Source organism: Botryllus schlosseri, chromosome 9 (assembly GCF_051294905.1).
Source record: "Botryllus schlosseri isolate E-star chromosome 9, Bs_hap1, whole genome shotgun sequence".
NCBI classification, from domain to species: Eukaryota; Metazoa; Chordata; class Ascidiacea; order Stolidobranchia; family Styelidae; genus Botryllus; species Botryllus schlosseri.
Window position 1 is genome coordinate 5,592,289 of NC_137244.1, and position 25,460 is coordinate 5,617,748.

Sequence of the window (25,460 nt, forward strand, 5' to 3'; positions counted from 1 at the left end):
AGTCTTCATAGGTCCAGATTTCGTTAAAATAAAGTTTCTTCATGTAAATATTTGTCACTTCATAGCAGTGTTGGGATGGCTCGAGTCATGACTTGACTCGAGTCAGACTCGAGTCAACTTTTTCGTATGACTTGACTTGACTCGAGTCGCTTTGGAAAAATGACTTGACTTGACTTGACTCGGAGCTTCAAAAATGTGCATTGACTCGTGACTCAGAGCAAAATTTACGAGTCAAATTCAAGTAATCAAGTAAACGGTGTCGAATAAATCACTGTATTTTGTGTATGTTCAGATTGTTCGAGATACGCCTGTGTCACTTGTGACACTGTGAGAGCAACCATTCATTCACTAATTTAACGTTTCACTGAACCTCGATTGTTAGATCACAAATAAATTGACCGCAAACTGAACAAGCACAGCTTACGTTAGTAGTATAGTAGATCGGTCGCGAATCGCCATAGGGTTCTTATGGGTGCGGCGGTGATGCGCCTGGAAACTCGTGGTGGTGATGCGCCTTTTTAGACCCCCCTCTCGGTGGTGATGCGCCATGTGTTCTTATGGATGCGGTCGTGATTCGCACTTTTGGGTATAGGGTGTGGTCGTGATTCGCCTTTTTTGCTATAGGCGGTGGCGGTGATGCGCCTGGAAACTCGTGGTGGTGATGCGCCTTTTTAGACCCCCCTCTCGGTGGTGATGCGCCATGTGTTCTTATGGATGCGGTCGTGATTCGCACTTTTGGGTATAGGGTGTGGTCGTGATTCGCCTTTTTTGCTATAGGCGGTGGCGGTGATTCGCCTGTCGTGTATTCTTACGGGTTCTGTGGTGATTTACCATGCATTCTTACGGGCGTGGCGGTGATTCGCACTTTCAGGCATCTCTCGCGTGGTGTTGAATATGCACGAGTCACCAACAATAACCGCACAACGGAAACGTGGCTTGTTGTGAGGATTAAGCAGTGCGACCTATATTTCGAATGACCTGCGCGCTGAATTGTTTCCGTGCAGCCGCTACTATCGATTATTACACTAGACCGGTCAGTGTGAAATAGTTTGATCGTAAATTATGATATATGATGTAGTTTAGTCGTGTCAAATGACCGCTTTCCTCGCTATTGATTGCCACCTGAATAATACTTTCGGCTTATTCGCTGTTTCGCGCCTACAGAATAGTCTGCTGTTCACAGTCCCAACAAGAATCACAAGTATACACATTTACACATTCGTTTATTACTCTGAAATCAAACTCTTCACAAAAGCACGTACAATCGTATCATTCACTTTTTTATCATCGCCAAAATTATCCAAGTATTCCTCGGCTGAAAACCCTTGAGCTCTTTTTATCAAGAATGCTATAGCATGATCTCCACACACATCCGAAGTTTTACTTTGTAACTGTTTCCCAGTCACAGAAAATTCATCCGGCTCCAGGAATCCGATTATCTGAGGTTTTAGTGGTCCGAAACCTAGTGAATCATGAAAATGAGTATCGTCATCTCTGTATATAGACACCCAGTGGGATCCGGGCAAACTCGACTCATCGTAATTAATTACGATAGCGAATTTTCCGCTAATTGGTTTCTTCGGTAACTGGTCTACTGGATAAGTTCCTAGATATAGACTTTGTGTGTCAGGATGGTTATAGAGAATATCATTGATCTCAGACGTATTCATATTTCGACGACTTGTCTTTTTTGATTCAACTGTAGAAGATGTTGAAACTCCTTCAAACATAACAAGGTTACGGAGGTTGGTAAAGGCTTCGACGTAGTCAAAACCAGATGCACAGTTCCTGTCTTATGAAGTTGATAACATCCCAAACTATTATCGGGTGTCAAATCAAACACAAAAAGAGTGTATCCATTGACATAATCTTTGCGTGAAATATTTAAAGGTGCCTCGGATTCCCAGCGACCTGTCTGAGAGAATAGTGCCATATATCCTTCGAGTCCGCCATGTTTATCAAAATCGAAATGAAATTCGCGTCCGTTAATTTGACGCCCATCCACACTTAACGAAAGATTTTGAACATCAAAGTGTTTAAAGTTGAATGGGTTTTTGGTCCGAACACCGTTAAATGTCGTGGTCTCAACTAAACCAATTACGATCTTCTTTGGCATGGTGCCGCTAACTAACTCTCTATCAATTTTCGACAACCCCGCCGCGAATGTATGAGTCGACATTTGTAAGCGTATCCAGGGATACTTTGCAGTATTCTTCTGTAATACAGACTTGTGTGCCAAGCTTACACTTTCAGCGATCTTCATCTGTTTGACATACACCTCCATTTCGAGTAAAACAATTTGTACATCTTCCGCATCACCAAGCAGACAGAAATTATCTTCGTTACGTGTAAATTTTAATTTCATGTCGACATTATCCAACATACATCTAGACTGTTCAAAAAGACCCATTCGAATTTTTCCGATCAACTCTAACGGAGTGCTGTTTTTTGTAAGGTCTTTTCGTTTAACATATCCAGTATTCGCTGCACCAAGAACATCCATAGATCCAGCGACATCTTTATAAAAACCTTGTCCTTGCACAAAACTCTCCGAGGCACCATGTGTATCATTCAACAACCGAGAGATATAAGCTTTGTACGCATGACAATTATCCGAATTTGTGATAACCTCATTTGAAATAGTTACATCGATTTGTTTGAAAAGAGAATCCAACATGTTATTGACCAGGCCCACTTGTGTATCGTTTGCTAAATCAGTTCCATCGCGTTTAGTGAGCTTCAAACGTAATCTCAAGAACGTGTTTTGTAGATCCATATATCGATCCGTCCTTGGTAATTGTACTTCCATGACATTACCTAAACTATGGGGTTTGACGACGACATATTGCGATTCCTCAATACTGGTTTGTGTGTGGGGTATACTAAATATGTTTAATCCCGAGTTATGACATTCTCTGGAACCCGCGTGCATCAACATAGTTCTTAGTCGAATATATCCTGTTGTTTACGACGACGTTTGGATGAAGTGTTCTTTGACTTTGTTTTTTTCCTTTTTATAGCTTTTGGGGTTAAAATTTTATCAATCACTCGACCACCAGCTTGTTTACTTCTCTTGACAACACTAGACTTGATCGAGTTACCCCGTAATAGATCTCTCGCTATTTCACCTCCAGTCCGTAGCAATTGACCGCCAGCGTATTTCGCAATAGGTGTCACTAAACGACCGAGTGATTTAAACAAACTCCCGATACCGGAACCGGCTTGAACTCCACCACTAAAATATCCATAACCATCGCCTGTCTGGTTATAATGACGATGGACAGAATGATGATCACACGTGAAAACAACTTTCATAATCGCTTCCTAATGTTAAATGTAGCTTGCAATGAACGACTTATTATATTTATAGGTTCCCCAAACTCATCCCTGAGGTAAAGACATACAGAGTCTACAACATCTTTTGAAACAGGGAAATAATACGGATTTGTCGCTACCCAATTATGCGTGACATCGCCAGGTGCCAGCGGTATAACTCGTAATAAACGCGCTAACGTATCTCCAAGTAAGTGAGGATGAATAATATCACAATACACAAACAAATATTGACCAATCGCCGGTTCGGTTAAAGTGAAATCGATCTCCATGAGGGCTAATTCACAATATCTCGTCGGGATGTTGTTGATGGTGAGTAGTCTGTGTTCAAAATCAACACCAAGCATAGAGGTGGTTAACGTCACTATTTTCATCGTGCGTGGAGTGTCAATGTGGTCTCTATATCATGTACTAACTGACCGTATTGGTCTCGGATGGTGATTTTTATATCGCGGGTGTGGTTAATCGACACTGGGAAATAAAACGGTTTTTCATATACAACTTCTTGTCTCATACACGTCTCGTTATTTACTTGGATCACGCGAAGCAATTGACTCATGTAATCACCCACCGGATGATGTCGTAGTACATTGATATACACAAAAAGATATCTGAGGTGGGATTGAGTTGGTTTAGGTTTGATCGACGTGACATTACATACTGGTGTCGACACTTGATCAACTACACTGAAATAATTCGTGAATATGTCCGTGGGGTGGAGTGTGATACGTTTCGAGTAACGAATTCGGAAAAGTTCATCGTTGATTCTTTCGGTGAAACAGTGTTTGAAACTTTCAGATAATATTCTTCGCGTCAACTCGAGGTTGTTTGCATAATTCCCAAGTGGTGTTAGGTACGCATCTACTATTCGGTCTTTCTCATTATGTAGCTCCCAGAGTGCTTGATCATGATTGATTATTATTCGATCAAGAGATTCACTGACAAAACTCATATCCATCAACGCGAGTTCATTACAAATAATTTCATTCGGTAACACCACTGAGAATTCGCCTTGGGTGCCAGACAACGTGATGTAACTCATATTGAATCAACAGCTCTACGACGGAAGCGTAGGGTCACTGTCACTGGTGCTTTTCGAAATTTAATGGGGTTGCCAGCCGCATCACGTAGATAAATTCGTATCGTTCTAAAATTGTTTTTCGCTAAAGCAAAGAAGTATGGTTTTGGGAATATGTTGATTTGGTTTTCATTCGGTTTAGCGGTTACAGTAACCACCCGTAAAAGTTGTTGCAGCTTGTTACCGTGTGGTCTTGGTTGTATCAGATCACAATACACATAAACCTTATCAATCCGTTCCAACTTTATCGCGGGTGTAAAGATAAATTCTACCACTCCACGGCGATGAGATACAACGCGTCTAAATGTTATTGTATCCAACACAGAACCAAGTGGTATCAATCCGTAAGGCTCGGGTGAATCATGCGTGGTACGGGGTATGTGTTTGGCGCTAGAGTCTGCGGTATCGGTATTTATGGGTACACCGCGCTTGTGTCTTTTTTTACTCGTGACTAATCTTCTGAATGTGATTCTAAAGTCTCCGAACCCTTGTAAAATGAAAATGTCCCCCATGTAATATTTCTCGTACGATTCTAACATTTCACCGATGCTGTAATACGACCCTTCGGGAATATAATACCGATCGGTGTATCCATTCGCATCGACAAACCCAAAACCGATACTTTTCGCTGTCACTTCAATTCGCGGTTGAAAATCATGGGGGAAGGTCAGCTCACATAATCCTAGCTCATGGCGATTCATTTCTAATTCTTTGTAAAGCTCCGTTTGAAAATCTGTGCTAGTATTCGGAAATTTATCCAAACTCGCATTCGAAGGTAGAGTCAACAACATTTTATTGTTTCTTTCAACATATACGGTGAGGTGATGGATTCGGTAATAAATACCCAAGTGAAGAAGACAGTAGCGTTAAATATATTTCACGATCCACCCCGACAGAAATTTGATATAATGAAAACACGATTACACACACTAACATACAAATCTGTACAATAAACACAATCTGGTTTTTCAGACTGTTCGAGACTTGACCCGTGCGAGATGAGCCGGAATCAGAATCCATAGTTTGGTTGAACAACATTTTCAGCGTCTATTTATACAAATCCGAGACCCAGGAATTAAATTTAGATGGGTAACCCAACCATTTTACAAGATATTGCGTTTTCTTTCCTTTCTTGCGAGTAGACAGGATTTTCTCGATATTATAAATATTATTATTTTTAGTTATTGGTTGTAACTCTTCACGCTGAAAGCGACCGTCTATAACTTCACCATGGTAGTCTTTCAATTGATAAGTAGGAGGGTCACCTTTACGACATTGAGATACGAAAAAGACTTCTTCGGTCCAACTCGCCAAGGCACTTTTTACAAAATTACCACGTGATTTCGAAATCCTGACCGGTGTGCCGATAGTTAGTTTGGGTTTTTTAGGGGTCATGTCACCGTATAACCTATGGAAAATTTGTTCTTGATTTGAATAATCAACATCCGCTGGAGGACACCCTATAGCAACGTGAAAAGTAGTGTTATACCCCCGGCATATCTCAGACAGGACACTGACATAATTCAAAGTCTTATTATGCGTGAAATAACGGTATAACACTTGCTTCACAGTACGAATAACACGCTCGCATATCGATGCTTTCAGTTCACTATTTGTATGAAAATGTCGCACATTGTTCTCTTTTAAGAAAGTCTGAAACGCACGATTAGTAAACTCAGAACCTTGATCACTTTGAATAACATGAGGTATACGATCCTTAAATATTTCCTTGAATCCGCGAATAATACCTTGCGAGGTTTTGTTTTTGAGTGGATACAGATATAAAAATCGGCTGAAACAATCGATCGTCACCAACACATATTTAAAATTATCGTTTTCTTTTGAAAGATTTTGCATATGTATGAGATCGGTTTGATACTGAACACCGAGACCGGACGTAATCACTCTAGGTCTCTTAAATTTCTTTCGATAGGGAAAATGTTTTGTGTACGCGTCCTTGCTCGAAAGAAACTCCTTGACTTTGGCTCTATTCCGCCCTCTAGAGAATACGTATGCACCGCGATAACTACCGGGTAGCCCTGGCGTGAAATACTTAGTATGGCTCCCATCCGTATCGCCTCGGGGTCTTGGGTGTACGACCGCTTTTCGTCGGGGCATGCTGAGTCTTTACTTTGCTTCGTTGGCTACTCGGTGATGGTATAGGAATCCTTGATGGTTCACCCTTGATCAGGCGTCGCAGTGCGTCCAACTCACTAGCCGAAAATAGATTCCTTTGTTCTGATATATCGATTTTCATCGGTTGATTCAGTGTGTCGTGTTTTGTTTGATAACGATTTAGTGCGTCGTTATATAAGGCTAATTTTCGTTCTTGGGGTATGTTCATCTGTAATATGTCGCTCATACATTTGTCGATATCCAAATTCAATTTCTGAACGTCAGCTCCGTTGATCGGGCTCGGATTTATGAAGATTTTTTTAAAAGAAGTCATTTTTTGAAAAGATTACCGAGTAAACCAGTGACGACGGGTAGGATGCTTGATAATAGAGTCATAAACATACCCCCATTCTGGTTGACCATACGTTTTTTATGTCGAATAGGGATGTCTTTCCTGACAAGTCGACGTAAACTACATTTATGAGCTGATAGTCGCTTTCTTTTATACTTTGAAAGAGGGATGTTGCCGTTTAAAATGTTCTTTGTACAATCGCATATACACTCGATCAATTCTTTGCTGGCCCCCGATATAATTTGCTTGCGTATCTCGGGTTTACTTTTATGTAGGAACTCTAGTGTGGGAATATGTCGCCGTGTCCGAGCTGGTACCTTGGTCATTTTGAGTTTAAAGTCGACTCTGCGTCTGGCTATTTATACCATCGGGCTATAAACCACCATGGTTTCACCAGGGAATATATTGGTCATAACGCGTCGATTTTCAGGTGCTTCTTGCGTGAGATCGAGGAATAAATAACTATGAGGTTGTCTAGCAGCGTCACGATAAGCCTCTGTTAAAAATCTAGAGTTTGGATACATTTGTCGACCGAGAAAACTGATCTGCTGTTGGTCGCGCGGATTCTTGAAAATCACCATATACGAGCTCGAGAGACTCAAGTCACGTGCTCCTTTACCCTTGTGATACAGGTTCTGTGTGATATAGCAAATTGACTTGGCTGAATGATGAGAAAATCTTGTAAAGTAGTCTGCAATTTTCGCTGTCTCAGTCATGAAATCATCCACTATAATCAAGGTGTCTTCAGAGCAAACCTTCAACTCTTCTAAAATATCTAGACCAGCGTGGAATTCTACGTTATGCATCGTCTTGAAAACCTCCTGATAATTATTGTAACAATATACGACCCTGGACACACTAGGTTTAATCATTGATGTCGCATGTCTAATCAGCTTGGTAACGAAAGTAGTCTTCCCACTTCTTGAAGGACCACTCACAATACACGCGAATGGGTGGATCAATTCCATCATTTGTTGTTTATTGAAACTCGATAAAGTGCATGTGTTTATATATCAACAAGGTTGGGAATATCCACTGTTGTAGTCATCTTGTTCTAGTGGAATATATAATCCCAGTAGAGTCCGATTTAGCAATTTTCCACGGGTTATGAAATCTTCGTCTGTCCCTCATCGTCAGTGGAAGTTGTAGTGTTACGAACGCTTCAAGTTGTCAAGCAACTGATCCCAATCTGTAAAATAATAAATCACATAAGAGGATTCATAATACGTTCATAGCGCTTTAAAATCTAACAGCGTTACTATAACAGCTATAGTCCTCACCTTTTGAACACTCTTTTAAATCTTTATGTTGTCTCGATACGCGTTGTTCGTATAATTCACGCGATATCTCTCGTTTCAAATACAGCTCCACGAAGTGTACATGATCGCGGCGTTGTACAAGTGTCTTTTCGTGTAACCGCGTCAGGCCTGCTTGTTCCAGAACAGATATTATGTAATCACTAGCCATCTGTAAAACAAGACACAGATTTCAGGAAATATTATTACTAAAATGTTTTAGTTACACCATTTCGTAAACACCCACAGATTGTAAACAAAGTTTCACCTAAAACTATCAGTGTCCGCCACAAGATTATGTTCACAATGACCAAGGGAATCATGTTTGCAAAAATCATCGGTTGTAGCATCGCTACTTTCAGAGTCAGAACGAGGTCGTTTCAAACTGTTTGCGACTCGATGTTGATCGAGGAAAAATTGGAATTTTCGATGTCGCTTGCGGGTTCTCAAGTAGGCTTGTCTCTCTTCGTAACCGAAAAGCGGTATCCACGAACAATTTTTTCCCAAGACCACATAATTTGTCAGCTTTGCTCTGTTGAATAGGATGTGGTTATCACTCGGTGTCTTTCGATCAGGAAATTGTAGTTGAAGTAGCGCTTCTATGCAGACACTTCGGACACGGATCCATTTCTCGTCTAGTTCCTGCCGGCGCGCCTTGGATCGATCGGGTATCGTGCGGTCTTGTGAGTTGTCGTCGGTACCGTGAATCGAGATTTGTGTTAATTCCTGCTCCAGTTCAATCGTCTCTTTGTGCAAACTATTTAAATCCAATTCTGCCATTACTGACTCAATATATGAAATAGCGTTATCCATCTGGAAAACAAATGACACATTAGCACATAAAAAGTACAAGTAAATCATAATAATAATAGCAGACACACAGATAAAATACAATAGCACACAAAATATACAATTACGTCACAATTACACATTTAATGGTAGGGTTGACACACCATCCTCGAGCACTCGGCGTTTGGCATAGAAATAGGAGAATGTTTTACGCTGTTGTTTGTACGTATAGACACCTCCATCTCTGCACCGAAACCCCTTGTTCACTCCTCCGACAGATTGCCTAGATGTCAAGACACGCAGAAAAGTTTCGAAATCGATTGGGTTGGATTTCTGGAGACCTTTGGAAGCCAATTTTTTCTTTGGACCGTCACAAAAGTAATTTTTGGATTGGAGACCACAGAAAGATGTACCACCTTCATACTCCACTTTCATCAAACCCGGTTGACGAAGGTAATAGGCATACGTGTCTTTGCAACACTGTCTCGATCGGTCAAAAGAAACCGGATCAGTCAAAAACTCAGCTCGGTGTTCGTCACAAAAATAGCGTGGAAACCAGTTCTCGTATTCCACATAAAATTCATCTCTTTTCTCGGGGATAAGGATATCGTCGAATGAGGCTGAATGCGAAAGATAGAGAGAGTCCGTGTCCATCATTAATAGCATGAAGCAGTCGTCGCGGAAATATTTACACAAGCAGTCATAAAAAAACGAGAGCATCTTGAGCTTAGCATTGTTATAAACCCAGAATCCCACTTGAATACAGTTACCCCACTTGATCGTTTTAGGTCGCTTCGTTACTTCAAATAGATCAGCGTTCAATTCATCATATTTCACAAAAAAGCGATCCTCAACATTGACATCCAATTCACTTTTATCACAGTAGGAGGTTCGTTTGAATTTACGTGGATTCATCAAGACCCGACCATAGCTACTGTTTCCGGCTAATTTTTGTGTCAGGGCAATAATCTCTAGGTTAGGGTCACGGTCCCCAGCCCGTCGACAATCCGAGACATTTTTCGCAAAGTTGTCAAAACATGTCTTTTTGGTGAATTCGACCGCCTCATGAATTTTTGATATAAGCAACCCGTGCTCTACATACCACTTGATCAAGTCAGAGGTCAACAAGATTTTCTTGCCCCAGTATGAAGCAACTAACATGCGCGTGGGTTTGGTGAGTAATTTACGATCAATGGCGAACTGTTTCATGTGACCCGTCAAATGCTCGCGAGACACCATCGTATTTTTGAATATCGGACATAGTTCAACAAACTTCCTTTGCAAATGTTTTGGCGTAAAAATATCAACTGATAAACATCCGAAGAATGTACCAGTCATTACCATCTCCATCAATTTTTGTGCGGTGACAGACTTGGTTCGAGTCAATTGTGGTTGAATACCATTAAGATATCGCACAATATCGGGATTTTCCTGTTTCTCCGTGCGCCAGTCGCATTCCCATTTACATATGACTTGATAATTGAGGTTTTTGTAATAATCATGAACACGTTTAGTCCGTTCTCGACGTTCCAAATCATCACAGCCAAATCTGCACTGATGTGCATGGAAATGACATCCAAGAAAAGACAAGATTACCCCTTGACCAGCTGAATTACGATAGAACCCATCAGCAGGATAATTACGAGCTCCTACGCGGATTTCAGGTCCATTCAAACCATGGTGGACATGTACATTATTGATATACGAATACCAGTTTAGCCATTGAGCTGCTGTCTCCCCCCATTTCGGTGCGGTCTTTACAGGTTTGAATTTAGTACACTCAGCATCAAGTGGTTGCCAATGTACCGGGAAACCAGTTGGACTAGGTTCACTCAAAGCAAAAAGGTATAACGAATTGCTGTCCAGCCCTGTTACATGTTGGGTAATCTGAGCGTTTTCCTTATAAAAAAATTCTTTGATTCGAGTTTCACCCTGTTTTTGATATCGATGAAAAATGACCGACGGTCCGCCCACTAAATTGTCTCTGAATAGCGAAACCAGATCCTGGTGTTTATCGTTGAACAATGTGAAATCACGTGGGATGCTATTGAAAAGATGTCTTGATACAACCCCGGGTAGGGAGACAGCTTCCTTGAATATATCCACACTGAATTGACTTTTGAAAGATTGAAATTGTTTTTCTAACCCCTCAATGAAGTAATGAGTATCGATTGCGTTGTACCATTTGAGATAATCACGTAAGGTCGTCATTTTGTTATCGTTCCAAACCTTCAAACAGTTTTCATATTCAGCTGTGGATATATTACGACCTTTTAGCGAGCTGTAAAACTCATCGTGGCTAGGTAGACTCGTATAATCCAACTTTTCCAAACTAGTCAGAAACTCATACGGAAAATGACCTTTAGCGGCGCTACATTTGAAGGCTTTCAAATAAGCATCGTACGAGAACCCGGGTGCCAAGTAATTTACAATGTCCAAAAATTTAAGTCTGTTAGTTGTCAACGAGAGGAAGTTGTTACCGCGCTTCAATACACTCAGATTTTCATCGACGAGTAAACCCATCAAGTACTCTTTGAGACAGTTCAAGTCATACCGACCACCATTGAACGACAAAACAGGGATTTGTTTTAAATATCGCATGAACTCCTCTTGTAAACGTTCAAGAGGTATTTTTCTCTCGGCTGGGTCGAGCGCCTTCATTTCGGTAATTTTACATTCGAGTATGTCCAAGTAGTGTTGATATTCCATCTGTAACAACCTAAATGACTCACTTTGAATATCATGAAAATGATCAACCATTTCCGCACACAAGTCGTTTGGGTCACCGTTCGAGACAATTACATACGGTTCCAAGAACCCTTCCACATTAGATGATATGCTAACAGAAATGGGAATATGTTTGCACTCCCATGAAGTTTTGGAGGAATCTGGAATATCACACTTCTCAAACATGCTCTCTATGTCGAACGCGATACGGTATTTGAAATAACGAAGCTGGTGAGGAACAAACACCCCTTCTAAATCAAGCTTTTCAAAGATGTTCAGAGGAGGTGTATACACGCCACCCGGAAACACTTCAACGACACCCGTTGTACATTTGTGTCTGGTCAATTCATACTGTTCGTTAAACAATCGTAGACAAACATCACATTTATAGGTCTCTACATACCGCCTCAAGTCAGTAATGAGACAGAAATGGCGATCTTCTAAATGTAAGTACACAGGTTTCCCTTCAAACGTACTACGTCGGAGAGCGCTAGCTTTACCCTCAGTCTTGGTGTACACGGTTATAGCAACATTAAACAAATCCTCGATATCGTCCAACATGTCAAGAGTTACACCAGATTCTACATTTACACCATAGACCGAAGTGAATTGTTGAGCCATTGTCTTTGTATCTTTCCCCAGTGAGTGGGCGATACAGCGAAAAGCACACAGATTGTCTCTGTACCGATGTCGATTTTTTTGATGTGTAAATGTCATTATACATCTCGCTCTCGCAAGCCATATCGGTAGCTTAATACCAGGACAACCAATCAGTAAATGACCCGTAGGGTATACATAAAACTGGACATTAGTCAAACAGACTGGCAGTGACTTTGTATCTGCTCGAGAGTTTTGTAACAAATCAAGTGCGGTTTCCAAGTGAATAGATTCAACAAATTCATCGAATTCAGGTAGTGTTGAAATTAGCGCCGGTGTTTCTAATACACTATCGATGTTTGCCGAAGCATGAAAATACCGAAATCTCAGAGTCTCAGTGTGATATAAAATGAAGGCATGTGCGTAGTTCACTTTAAAGGTATGTGACTCGGAGAAAAATATCGCTTGGATATCGCGGTAAACATCTGTTAGCTCACGATCGATAACTCGAATATTATACACATGACTGGTCTTTTTCACTACATACGATTTTATCGCTTGCCAGTTCTGATTTACAACTTCTTGGTGTTCGTCGCCAATCTCTGGTGGTGCATTTGGTTCTTCGCGAACACGATTTCTCCGTCGTCGACTCATCTGTAAAATTAATAACACGTGGTCAAATTCAGCACTTGGAGGGACATGAAACTAGTCTTACTTACAATCTAGTTTCTTTGGCGGTGTCTTCCTTGATACTTTATGCTTAATAAAACAAGTAACACATCAAACTATGTTCGCTAACGTAGTGATGCGGCAGATAACTTACCAGTAGACTCGTGTTTTCAACTTGAGTTTGCACTGTCTGTCAACAACAAAATCATTACATCATGTTCACTAGTTCTGAACAGTAATAACTCACCGGTTCAATTCTTTAATCCCACGCTTGTTTTGTCTGGCGGATAAATAAATAACAAATTATATTCATAAATCAAAGTAATCGTACCGAATAACTTACTAATTAACTCCTTATCCAACAATCCGCGGTTGAATATACCCAGACAGTCAGCCACGCTTTTCGCTGCTCGATACCCAGAGAGAAAGACTGTGAACCGCTGATTCGAGATTACAAGAGTGTCAGCACCCACTAGTGGTTGAATTTCAGAAGCTGTTATTTATGGCTCTAATGTAAAATCTGAAACGGTAAACAGAAATTGAGAACAACAATGAAAATCATTCAGCACAAATTATACTTCAATTTTGTTCTAATTTCTAGAAGTCGATGCAAGTACTCATCGGTTGCGGTATTTAATTCAGGCTGAATCTCATCAAGACTCCAACGCTGACCCTTGCCAGTAACCAATCGTTTGATGTCAGTCATGAGCTTTGTGACAGTCAAATTTTTTTTCTCCGTCAACGAATCAACATAGCATAGTATTGAACCTAAATGCGGCTTAACAACATCAATAGTCTGGAGGTAGGTGACCATCTTGTCAACTGTGTATTGACATAACTTTTCTTCCTGCTTCTTTTTTCCCTTCACGTCGTCGCGAAAATCATCGTCACTCGCGCTTTTAGATTTCACAGGTTTCTTACCAACCTTCTGTTTGGGTTCGGTACGATTCAAAATTTTCGATTTTCCATTACGAAGCTGTTTAGCCGGTGGTATGCCCACCCCCGTCGTTGTTGTTCTTTTTCGAATCGACTTGCCGGTTGATACAGATTTAGGAGTATCAGTCACCGATAGCAACCCCGCGGGGCGTGGTATCGTCATCCCAGAAGTCGACGGTTTCTCGGGATTCGGTAATTCGTTGCTAACGGCTGTCTCGTCGGTCGGTACGCACGGCATCGTCACCAAGTTCGTGAGATCGTTAATCACGCTTTCTCTAGCTAGTTGGTCCGACTTCAGCCACGCCTGGCGCGCTATATCTGTATAGTTTGACTGCATTTCGATCGTTGGCGTAAGGTCGCGTTCTGCGGATTCAACTCTTAAATCAGGTGTCATCAGATCACCAGGATTAATCGTATCAAAGATACCCGCGTTCTCTTCAAATTGCAATTCGAATGCATTTGGTTCATAACCAAATTTATCAATATTGTCTATCTGAACCTCGACCATTGTACAATAATTAATCTAACTGCTCCAACCAACGTTTATGTCTGCGACAGCGAAGTATAACAATCGGATCGTGGTGTTGGCTATTTATAGATTTATTTCGATAGTAGCATGCGGCTGGCCGGGAAATAATTCAGCGTGCAGGTCATTCGAAATATAGGTCGCACGCACACTGCGTAATCCTCAGAACCGACCGTGTTTCCGAATTTCAGAACCGGACGTATTTACTGTGTCACGCAGATCAAAACGTGGTCGCGGACATCTGTTTTTTCAAAATCGCACAGCACACTGCGCTTTAGTGAATTTCCTGTTTAGCGAAACGGGCGATTTTATTGTGTCACACATGTCAAACACTCCCGTCGACATCTGTTTTTTCGAAATCTGAGCGGTGTATTTCACCATTTTAACACATTGTGGTGTCATTCTCATGGTTTACTTTTTCAGTTGATAGTTACATATACTCGTTATGGCAACTAGCGCGATTATTGAGAATTATCTTCTCTATTATCATAACTTGACAACCCCCACATTGAGCGAAACGGAAAAATTCATCCACGGAGTACTAGATTTCTATGTACATGGAGAAAACGTGAGCCGTGTTCGAAAGTGCGATTTTACCGCATTGGTTAACTCGATTCGATCATACGGTATCGACTGGAATGGGGTTTTTAGTGTCATAAGCATTGCGGCGATGAAAAGTGACATAAGCACCCTAGCGGCGTACAGAGATTTAACAACAGACATCTTGAATACTCACTACAGTACATTGATAAGTGACTGGGTAAGAAGAAAATTCATTCGTGTCGTTTGTCACTTGTAACCGGTATCCTTTCTTACAGAACTCCTGTAAATTTTATTTCAATCCAAGTCTATTCGCGCGGGTCATCAGGATTATACAAAGACTGTTAACTCACTCAATACCACGCACCTAATTCTATAAATGTCGGCGGGTTTGCTGATGACTCTCACTTTACCAAACGATATGGCATCGAACAGCGTCAACACTATGCGAGTCGGAGCAACTTCAAATTTTCACGTCGGCGTCAAATTCGTCTCATCACCCAAAAGAGGTGGCGTTAGCCAATATCTCAAAGGTATATTCATCGACGGCAATAACGAAGAGATATCTTTCACGTGTTTCAATCGTGATTTGTTCGGGGTCATTGAGAAAGCATTCGCCAAACGAAAAAAACTCATGGTCAAATCCGGTTGGGTCCAAATTGACAAGTTTACTGGAAAACCTGCTGTATTACTGGGACGGGCTTCGTCAGTAACCCTGCATGGAAAATCGAGACATACGACCGAAGAATACCCATTATTGACCTGTGAATCGGTATACGGAAATAAAGATGAATACGTCTCGATCACCGCTACTTGTGTTTCTCGAGAGGAGAAGACGGTCAATTCTGGTGCCGGAAAAGAGTTGAAATTATACAGTTTTACATTGAAGGATGATACTGGCGAGGTGGTTTTGGATCAATGGAACAAAGCCTCGCTCGTACCTGGGAAGAGATATCAACTCACTCGTGTTAAAAACTGTGTCGGCAGCTTGAAAATCGATTCGTTAACTAGACTTGTTGAATTGAAAGAATAGTTTGCATATTTGTATACCGCAATACAATATTTCGCGTAAAATGTATGACCTATGTGATTCGGCAACTGGGTTAGTGCGGTGTTGTTCTATTGATCGAGGTGTGAAAATTGTGCTATCGCGATGAAGTTGCGACTGTGAACAGCAGACTATTCTATAGGTGCGAAACAGCGAATAAGCCGAAAGTATTATTCAGGTGGCAATCAATAGCGAGGAAAGCGGTCATTTGACACGACTAAACTACATCATATATTATAATTTACGATCAAACTATTTCACACTGACCGGTCTAGTGTAATAATCGATAGTAGCGGCTGCACGGAAACAATTCAGCGCGCAGGTCATTCGAAATATAGGTCGCACTGCTTAATCCTCACAACAAGCCACGTTTCCGTTGTGCGGTTATTGTTGGTGACTCGTGCATATTCAACACCACGCGAGAGATGCCTGAAAGTGCGAATCACCGCCACGCCCGTAAGAATGCATGGTAAATCACCACAGAACCCGTAAGAATACACGACAGGCGAATCACCGCCACCGCCTATAGCAAAAAAGGCGAATCACGACCACACCCTATACCCAAAAGTGCGAATCACGACCGCATCCATAAGAACACATGGCGCATCACCACCGAGAGGGGGGTCTAAAAAGGCGCATCACCACCACGAGTTTCCAGGCGCATCACCGCCGCACCCATAAGAACCCTATGGCGATTCGCGACCGATCTACTATACTACTTACGTTGTCGTAGTAGTAGTAGTAGTACTGTAGTAGTAGTAGTAGTAGTAGTAGTAGTAGTAGTAGTAGTAGTAGTAGAAGATTTAACTAAATAGCAACGTGTCTCTGTTCTTAGGCGGCCCAATGCTTACGTTTCGCACCGCTCACCTTCGCCAACCTTCTTGTATGATTTAAATCGAACAAATATAGTTTGTGCGTTGATATTCTAACGCAGTGCTTTTCAACCTTTTTAAGCTCTATTCGCACTTTTTTCGTGAAATAAATTTTATTCGCACAAACATATCGAACATTGTTATACAAAAAGATGAAGATAGGCCTACTCAACATTTAGTTCAGATGTGCAACAAATTGGATAACTATGTAGCTTAAGCTATCAAATGTCTCATTAAAAAGGCAACTTTTTTTGCTCGTTTTACTTCCAATTATTTCAATACAACCCTTCTCGACCAAACAATGTTGTTCGGAATTCGTACAGGAACTTCTACTAGTGCTTGGATGACCAGGTCTTAAAATCTCTTCTGCATTCCTATCCAAAATACAGCGTATTTTTCGCGAGTGAAAAATGCTTGCTGGCAGAAATCGTTTTTGAGAGGTGACACAAAGGTCCCGCGAAGCTCCAGTTTGTCGAAAGGATGAAAAACCCACATGTTTGTGTTGAGGCTTTTGCCTTATGTCTTCGGAACATAAGGTGCAAAACGATCAAGGAGAGTTGGCACATTAGAGCTCGATACCTGATTTAACGTTGCTCCAACTTCTGTCTCGCAAGTTTATGAGAAGAGCAAATAACTCATGGTACTGCGTGTTCTACTCTTCACCTCAATCTAACTTGAGAATTCATAACAGTTTAATAACGGTAAACCAGCTTTCAGACTACCACCAAAATCTAAGTTTTTGTGGCATCTCGCGACCCGAGCCTTACCCATGAAGAGGAATTTATATTTAATACTACAGTTGTATGCTACGATGTTTACGGGCATGTATGACATACAGAACGCGCACATCACAATTCTAACCAACACAGCTGTACAACACATGTCTGACGTACGCGACTGTCTACTCAGATTGCAAGAACGCGACTATTCCGTGCCGACAACGGAGCGTATCCAATCCATCTCGAATGGTTTGGTCATCCAGCATCAGTCATGTTTAGCCCGAGGTTTTGTCGCCGCTCATGTTTTTGGCACCGCATTTTATCAGCGGTTTATTCGCCAAAACTTTACGTCTTCATTTTCCCCGACGCAGAAGGGTTTGGCCTCGAAATGAATGAGTCTCATAGGTCTGAACTCGCTCGTTGCACTCCCCTACACTAGTTCATCCCAACGGTCTTCGACCATGATTTCCAGAAAAAAACAGTCGGACAAATCTGATCATGAATTCCATTCCATATGCCCAGGCCGTGTTATTTTTGGCATGTGCCAAAACTGCCAAAAATAACTTATTTTTGGCATTTTTCGATTTTTATTTTTGGCAGTTTTGGCATCGTCCTCTAAATAGATAGTTTCAGACTCGAATTTGTCACAAAAACGCTTTATTTTGGCCATTCTGTCAAAAGACACCACAAAATGTGCAGCATCCCCGTATAATCAGTGCCAACAGACAATAAGAAGAAAAAACCTAACGATTTCATAGCTTAATAATATCAAACGAAACCACAAAATGTGCAGTATCCATCAGAATCGGTGCCAATAAGCAAAAAAAAGAAAGAAAAGCCTAATAAACACGCTCAACACCTGATTGTTACAGCTGTTGAATAGACTTAAATCGTTTGCACTGTAACAGTGCTTCCAAACTCATGTCAGCTAAGTTTCTCCTAAATTTATTTCTCGCCCAGCGAATCTGGGAAATATCGGCTTCAAGAGTAGCCGTTCAGGGAAAGAATGTTGCCAGTCATCCACAAAAGGTTTTCAGAGCTTCAAAATCTTTGTAGGGCCGAACCGGCTTTCATGCATCATGAAAAGAGATCCCTTCGCCAGTGCCAGCGATCTCATCGCAGAAAGAATTTTCTTCTCGATACTTTTCCAGGAGTTTCCTGTGTTGTCTCTCAACACATTAATTCTATTTAGTAGCCCGACTATCTCATCTCCTTCAGACTACCGAGATATTTTCGGATGACTTTTGTCACTTCAGGTGGCTTTAATATTACCAACTCGCATGGAACAGTCCTGGGAAGGTTAGCTTGTTTAAGAACATTGACGCAACAAGACTGTCTGGCAAAACGAGACTATGCAGCTCAGAAATAGCCAGACAGTTTGTTGCGTCACAATGTTCAACTCGATCGCAATGCAAAAATCGTGGTTGATTTTGGCGGTTCCAGTTCCATGAGCAGAATATAATTTATATTTTAATAATCAGTACAGCGGCAGCTTCTCATTGATACCCGTTTTATCAAATTTAGCGCTCGGCAAGCCGGTCAAAAATGGTCGTAAAATTGCCTTTGGACAAATGGAAAGTATGACGTAAACCAAATGCAGTCAGCCGTTCAATCTCGCTGTGCCAACACCATTTAGGACACCATGCTTTCACCCCTAATGGGTGGGCTGGACCCAGATTAAGAAACCTGCCTTTCACACACGCTCTTCTCGTTTGTAATGCGGTCCTCTTAACACAACACCATGAACGAAATACACTATTTGGCAGGCCGTGTTATTTTTGGCATATGCCAAAAATTGCTTATTTTTGGCTTTTTCAAATTTTTATTTTTGGCAGTTTTGGCATCTGGCTCCTGAAATGCTAAAAATAACACGGCCTGCATATGCCATATTTGCTGCGCGTCTCGCTTATTGGCTACAGTAACCAACACAGTGACCTTGTGTATGTATACAAACGGTCGCAGGATTTTTTGCAATAAATTCAATAAATATCACATACATATTAACAGTTAGCTCTGGCACCGTGTCGACCCAAAATTATACCCTTTGCGGTCCATATACTTTATTAACCATGAAGGGGTAAAAATTTACGTTACAGTAAACTTGCGAATGTGAGTCGCTGTAATGATGGTATATTTACTACTATTATAGTACCTCGCGCTAATCGAACAGTTATTACGAAAATATGATGATTGTTTAGCGAAAGAATGCAGAAAGTCAATTTGGCATCATTTTTCGAGCCTGTCGCAGGATCAGACGGGCTGATATACTGTATGTCTGCCACTATAGAGATTGTAGAGATCTCTATACTGCCACCACACCACCTTCCAAACCAGACTTTTGACGAAACAATTAAAGAGTGGGAATATTAATTTACTACGGCTTGTAAGAGCTACGATTAGTGGTGCGTAGTATTAAGTTTTTACAATGGCAAATCGCAAACAATTTGTTAAACTGGGGACATTAAGATCGACTACCAGAGATATAACTTGTGGAGTCCCACAAGGCTCAGTCCTTGGACCGACTTTTTCCCTCATTTATATTAACGACATTGTTAATGCATCTTTATTCCGCACAACCCTATTTGCTGATGAGACTCACCTCTTCGTAACCTCCAACACTGTCAATGATTTGCATGCATCCGTGAATAAGGAACTCCCAAAAGTGTCGAGATGGCTGCAAGCAAACAAACTAAGCTTGAATGCAGATAAGACCGAGATGCTCCTTTTAAATAATGCCAATCATAGTTTCACTGTGAACATCAATCATAAACAAATCTCCATATGTGACTCAGCAAAATATCTCGGTGTCACTATTGATGCTAAAATGTCTTGGAAGCAGCATATTGAATGCACAATATCAAAACTAGCTCGGTGTGTGGGAATAATGACCCGTCTGCAATCTTTGGTTTCCAGATCAATACTACGAACCATATATTTTTTTCTTTTCCACTCTCACCTGCAATGTGGAATCGTAGTATGGGGAAGTGCATGCAAAACATTTCTGTGCAGAATTCGAACCCTGCAAAACCGTGCGATACGGCTGATCTCATCTGTACCTTTACGTACCAATTTATCGCCTTACTACCGTAAGCATCGAATTTTGCGAGTTGATGAGCTATATCGCTTCGAAGTATCAAAAGTTGTTCACAAATATTTTTCCAATAGTCTGCCTCCTGTGTTTGATGACTTTTTCATACCTGCTAAGAATGTCCATTCCCACTACACGAGATCCTCGTCAAAGGGAAATATCTACTTACCCCCACCCAATAGCAACCTAACTAAGAGATCTATCGACTACTCGGGACCTATCATTTGGAATGCATTACCACCACATATCCGTGAATTGCCTTATGATAGATTCAAAAAAGCCCTACTTGATCACCTCTTATCGTTACACTAACACTGTTGCCCTACCTCGCCCAGACATTGCTTCATTGATCATTTGCTACCATCGTTTAATTTTTCTTCTATTTTATTTTTTTAACTACTGTAACTTTTTTTACAGCCAGACTGTTTAGAGTCAAGTGTACATGTTTGATGCTGGTGTGATCAGACTAGATGACCCTCACGGTCTTATCGATCATTCCTATCTAATACCGAATACTGTGCATGCATATTTTCTGTACCACCACCACTGCCGTGTGTTATGTATTTTGGTTTGATGAAAAATAAAGGCTCTCTCTCTCTCTCTCAATCGCGTCGCAACTACAAAAGTTACACTGATTCTAAATTTCCTATCAAGCTTATTTGAATTATTCCTCGTCAGAATAGTTAACAATTTTTCACGATTTTCATTCGCACTTGATCCGGATTTTCATTCGCACCATTCGCACCACCTTCGTCATTCGCACTTGACCCGGATTTTCATTCGCACTATTCGCACCACCTTCATCATTCGCACTGCAATTTTTTTCATTCGCACTAGTGCGAACCGTCACACAGGTTGAAAAGCACTGTTCTAACGGATGTGTAAATGGGTATTTTCGGCTATTGTACCATATCAATTTGTCTCAACTTCTCGAAGCTTCGTATTAGGTCATATATTTTGGCTGATGTTATGTTATGTATAATTGGAAATGGTGCGTATAACTGCAAATGGTTTTTTGCACCATGCCATTTCAGAATAGAACGTTCTGCACTATAGTATATCTAGTGCCATATTTCTCTACCGGATGATATGACACATTCAATAACTGGTGTACTCGTATAAGGGCTAGACAGCAATTATTCAATTTCAATTGGTATGTTATGATACCGCGCATTGTCCCGCAAATGTTGTCGATGTCGATCGTACTGTGTGCTACCGTCTCGGGTACTTGGCAATCTTCGCATAATCCATTTGGGTGACAATGCAATTTGCACAAGTGATAATAACTGACTCTAGCATGTAGCTGTACAGTTACTCGCGTATTTTATTAGCAGTTCTACGCGTGCGCAGGGGGATACAACGTCTTTTTGCATGTATATTTAACTAGATATTCGTTATTTCATTCAAGAAAAATGATCAATTAGTCTGTCTTTCACCCGGCTAGCAAAATATAATGACTTTGAATCATCACTCATACTTCGAAAATTAAATTTGACTTTAATTGTGACTTGACTCGTGACTTGACTTGACTTGACTCGACTTGACTCGAGTCACCTTTGAAAATCGATTGACTTGACTTGACTCGAATCAAAATCTGCAATGACTCGAGATGACTCGTGACTCGAAGGTAGTGACTTGATCCCAACACTGCTTCATAGGTCACGAAAGATTTTTCAGGCCAAACTACTTCGTAAGGACAGACAGTTACAACCAGAAATGAAGATAAGTAGTAAAATTCTAACATTATGTGCGAAAACTTCTAATTTACATACACGGCGGCCAAATTCTGACAAAATTAGGTTTTTTAATTTAAGAAAATGTCAAAATTTTGATTTTGTAGGTCAAATCAAAATCGCAATAGTTATCACAATGCTCATTTTATAAATAAATTACCATCGGGCGTCGCTGCACAAAGCATTGGACTGTAGCTGCCCTGAATCGGGAACCTGTATTACCGCGAGACATGCAGATTTTGAATGGGCACGGCTGACATAATGCTACGGTAATTTACAGGTTTGTTCCGGTTATATGTAGCTGATAGCATAGCAACGCATACCAACGCATACCATTTCAATGGGCAAGTCATATGATAGTTGTTTTCAGTCATCAATCGACCAGATAGTTTGTTTCTGGAATGTACAACCACGTCAATATGACCTGATCACAGTATAGCATATATGCGACTTGGTACCAGGATATATTAATTTATTTGCAATATAGTGATTCATTTCATACCGATAAAATCGCTAATAAATAATTTATAGCTGCACGAAAGGTATGTAGTGGTGGTGGATCTGGTCCGGTTAGCCATTGGATTCTTTAATCAATGCTCAATAAGCCTAGGGTTGCCATATTTTGGGATCCAGAAAGGAGGACACTTTTTAAAAATCCCAAAGTTTAATGTCCCGAAATTTAAAACATCTGATTTGAAATATTTACTGGATATCTAGTTGTGTTGACTAAAAAAAGGTGATCACTTTGACTTCGGCTCCCGAATTACTCGCTATTTACGTTACTTTTGCGGTGTTCGCTATATATAAAATGGTCCTCACTTCGATTCGACTTCCGAATGACCCGCTCGAACGTCCGCATTACCTATTTCGCGTCATTTACGCCGATTTTCTGTTGACCCTGTCCGTTAGCCTAGGTGTAAAATCTGTTAAGGAAGACGAACTGTCAAAATCAGGACATTTAGCCGTCCTCGGATCGCATTTTCAATTTCCTGAAAAAGGAGGACAGATCCTCCTAAGGGAGGACATATGGTAACCCTAAATAAGCCGCTCAATGTACAATTTTAAATCGATCGGGACGGGTCTCTCACTCTAGCACAGTGAGTCTTAACTGGGGCCGGGCACAATGATTCGAGTACTCGAATCTGAATCGAGTAATCATTTTAATGATTCGAGTCGAGTAGCAAAATACGATTTTTTCGAGTACTGAAAGTTATTTAGGGAACTAGAATTATGGTTTCGATACTATTTTCCACTGTGGAAACCTTGAAACCTTGCTTGGCCATATTGCAGCATACAAAACATATCGTACAAAGCTACGACCGTTACTGGAAAACATTTCCGAAGTCATGATCCTCCCACAACATTGTCACAAAGTGCAATGAAATCGGTAGGGTCGAAGAAATGCCAAGATATCTTGAATATGATGGATAACAGGCATTATATTCTTTGTGGTGGCACAAAAGGTACCTATTTGAACTTTGACATATTACATTTTGTTGTGATGTCATTATGAGTGATACTCGAATACTCAACTCGACTCGAAGCATATTACGTGATTCAGAATCGAATCACTAAGGTACTCGATTTTGCCCAGCCCTAGTCTTAACCGGTGTTCCGCGGAACACTGGGGGGTTCCGTGAGCAAACATCAGCCATCAAGGGTTCCGTGAAGGTCAAGTCAAGGCACAACCCCAACCCAGACATAGGCTTTGTGATGACACGTCTTGGTAATCATTGATTGCAGGCGAATCGTCCCCACCAGTATACTGATCAGTCGAAATGCGACTCACTTGTGGCGTACGCAGGGGAGGTTTGGACATCGAAATTCCGGTGTCCGGTCAATACCGAGAAACCCATTACCGAGATTCCATTGCCGAGAATGGACACCACCGAGAATGGACATTACCGAGGATGGACACGACAGAGAATTGACATTACCGAGAATTGACACCACGGAGAATGGACATTACCGAGACTTGACACTACCGAGAATAGACATCACCGAGAATATTGACATTACAGAGAATGGACATTACCGAGAATGGACATTACCGAGTGCGTACATTACCGAGGATGGACACCACCGAGAATGGTCATTACCGAGAATAGTGTCAATTCTCGGTAATGTCCATTCTCGGTAATAGCGTTCTCGGTAAGGTCCGTTCTCGGTAATGGTTTTCTAGGTATTGGTATAGACCCGAAATTCCACCATCCTTAAATGCCAATTCTATCTCCAACTTTTATAAGCTCATTTCTGATTAAACTATTGGTATCACGACGCTGCGTTTTGACCGAACAATACGATGACAATTTCCAAGGTGAAACTACGCATTTCTGAACGGGTGTATGAAAGGGAACAGCAGAACTTACACTGATTTGCAAATGTTTTCGTTTTGTGTGAAAAACATATTTTAATGGTTTTGATCTTTCCAAACTCTGTTGATGCGCGGGTCATTTTGTGCACCAGTAATCTAGTAATGTATCAGATGTGTGTAGCGGTAGATTTTTATTGATGACTCGGCGAAAATTTGTGGTTCCGCAAATTCTTGCAGATTAGCGTAAGTGTTCCGAGGGTTGGTAACCACTGATATAGACTGAAATAGTTTTACTCTTTACCCAAGGGGATGATGTAATAGGGATCCTAGGCATGGATACTTCTCCAAGCGTGACTTTCTAAACTTCTGATATTCTGAACTCACAAAGCTGTACAGAAGATGAACGCTTGTCAGACTTCCTCGCTGAATTCCAGCAAGGGCATCGGATCAATGAGTTCGAAATTCCTGGGACTGCATGACGGCTGCAATATTTATGGAAATAGAATGCGGTGTCCTACTACAATTATGTAAATATTTGCCTAATCTTCCACACGGAGATCTTACATGGTTGCTGGTATGGACTGCTGAGGCAGACATTCTATTCTAAATAATTGTATACGTTTGAAGTTGATAGATGTATCTTGGCGACTTATTCAATATGACTAATGTCACTACAAATATATAGATCATTCGAATACCTACTCAATTACCGTAATTGGGGTTGCATTT

General features: G+C 41.0%; 2 protein-coding genes across 4 annotated transcripts in view; one reads left to right on the plus strand and one right to left on the minus strand.

The window, feature by feature from the left end:
• LOC145446954 (uncharacterized) overlaps positions 1 to 25,460 on the plus strand; it is a 486,702-nt gene that overhangs the window by 380,762 nt on the left and 80,480 nt on the right. The window lies entirely within an intron of this gene.
• On the minus strand, positions 7,829 to 13,020 carry LOC145446928 (uncharacterized). 2 transcript variants are annotated; one of them, XR_013917394.1, is made up of 3 exons: positions 13,006 to 13,020; positions 8,159 to 12,940; positions 7,829 to 8,067 (listed from the first exon to the last, which is right to left on the minus strand). XR_013917394.1 is itself a non-coding variant. In XM_080325302.1 (2 exons), exons 1-2 carry the CDS (start codon positions 8,343 to 8,345, stop codon positions 8,030 to 8,032), a joined length of 225 nt encoding a protein of 74 aa, XP_080181428.1. In that variant the 5' UTR covers positions 8,346 to 9,095; the 3' UTR covers positions 7,829 to 8,029. The 2 variants fall into 2 exon arrangements, 1 of the variants encoding a protein (XP_080181428.1); XM_080325302.1 differs by lacking the exon at positions 13,006 to 13,020 and having other exon boundaries at positions 8,159 to 9,095.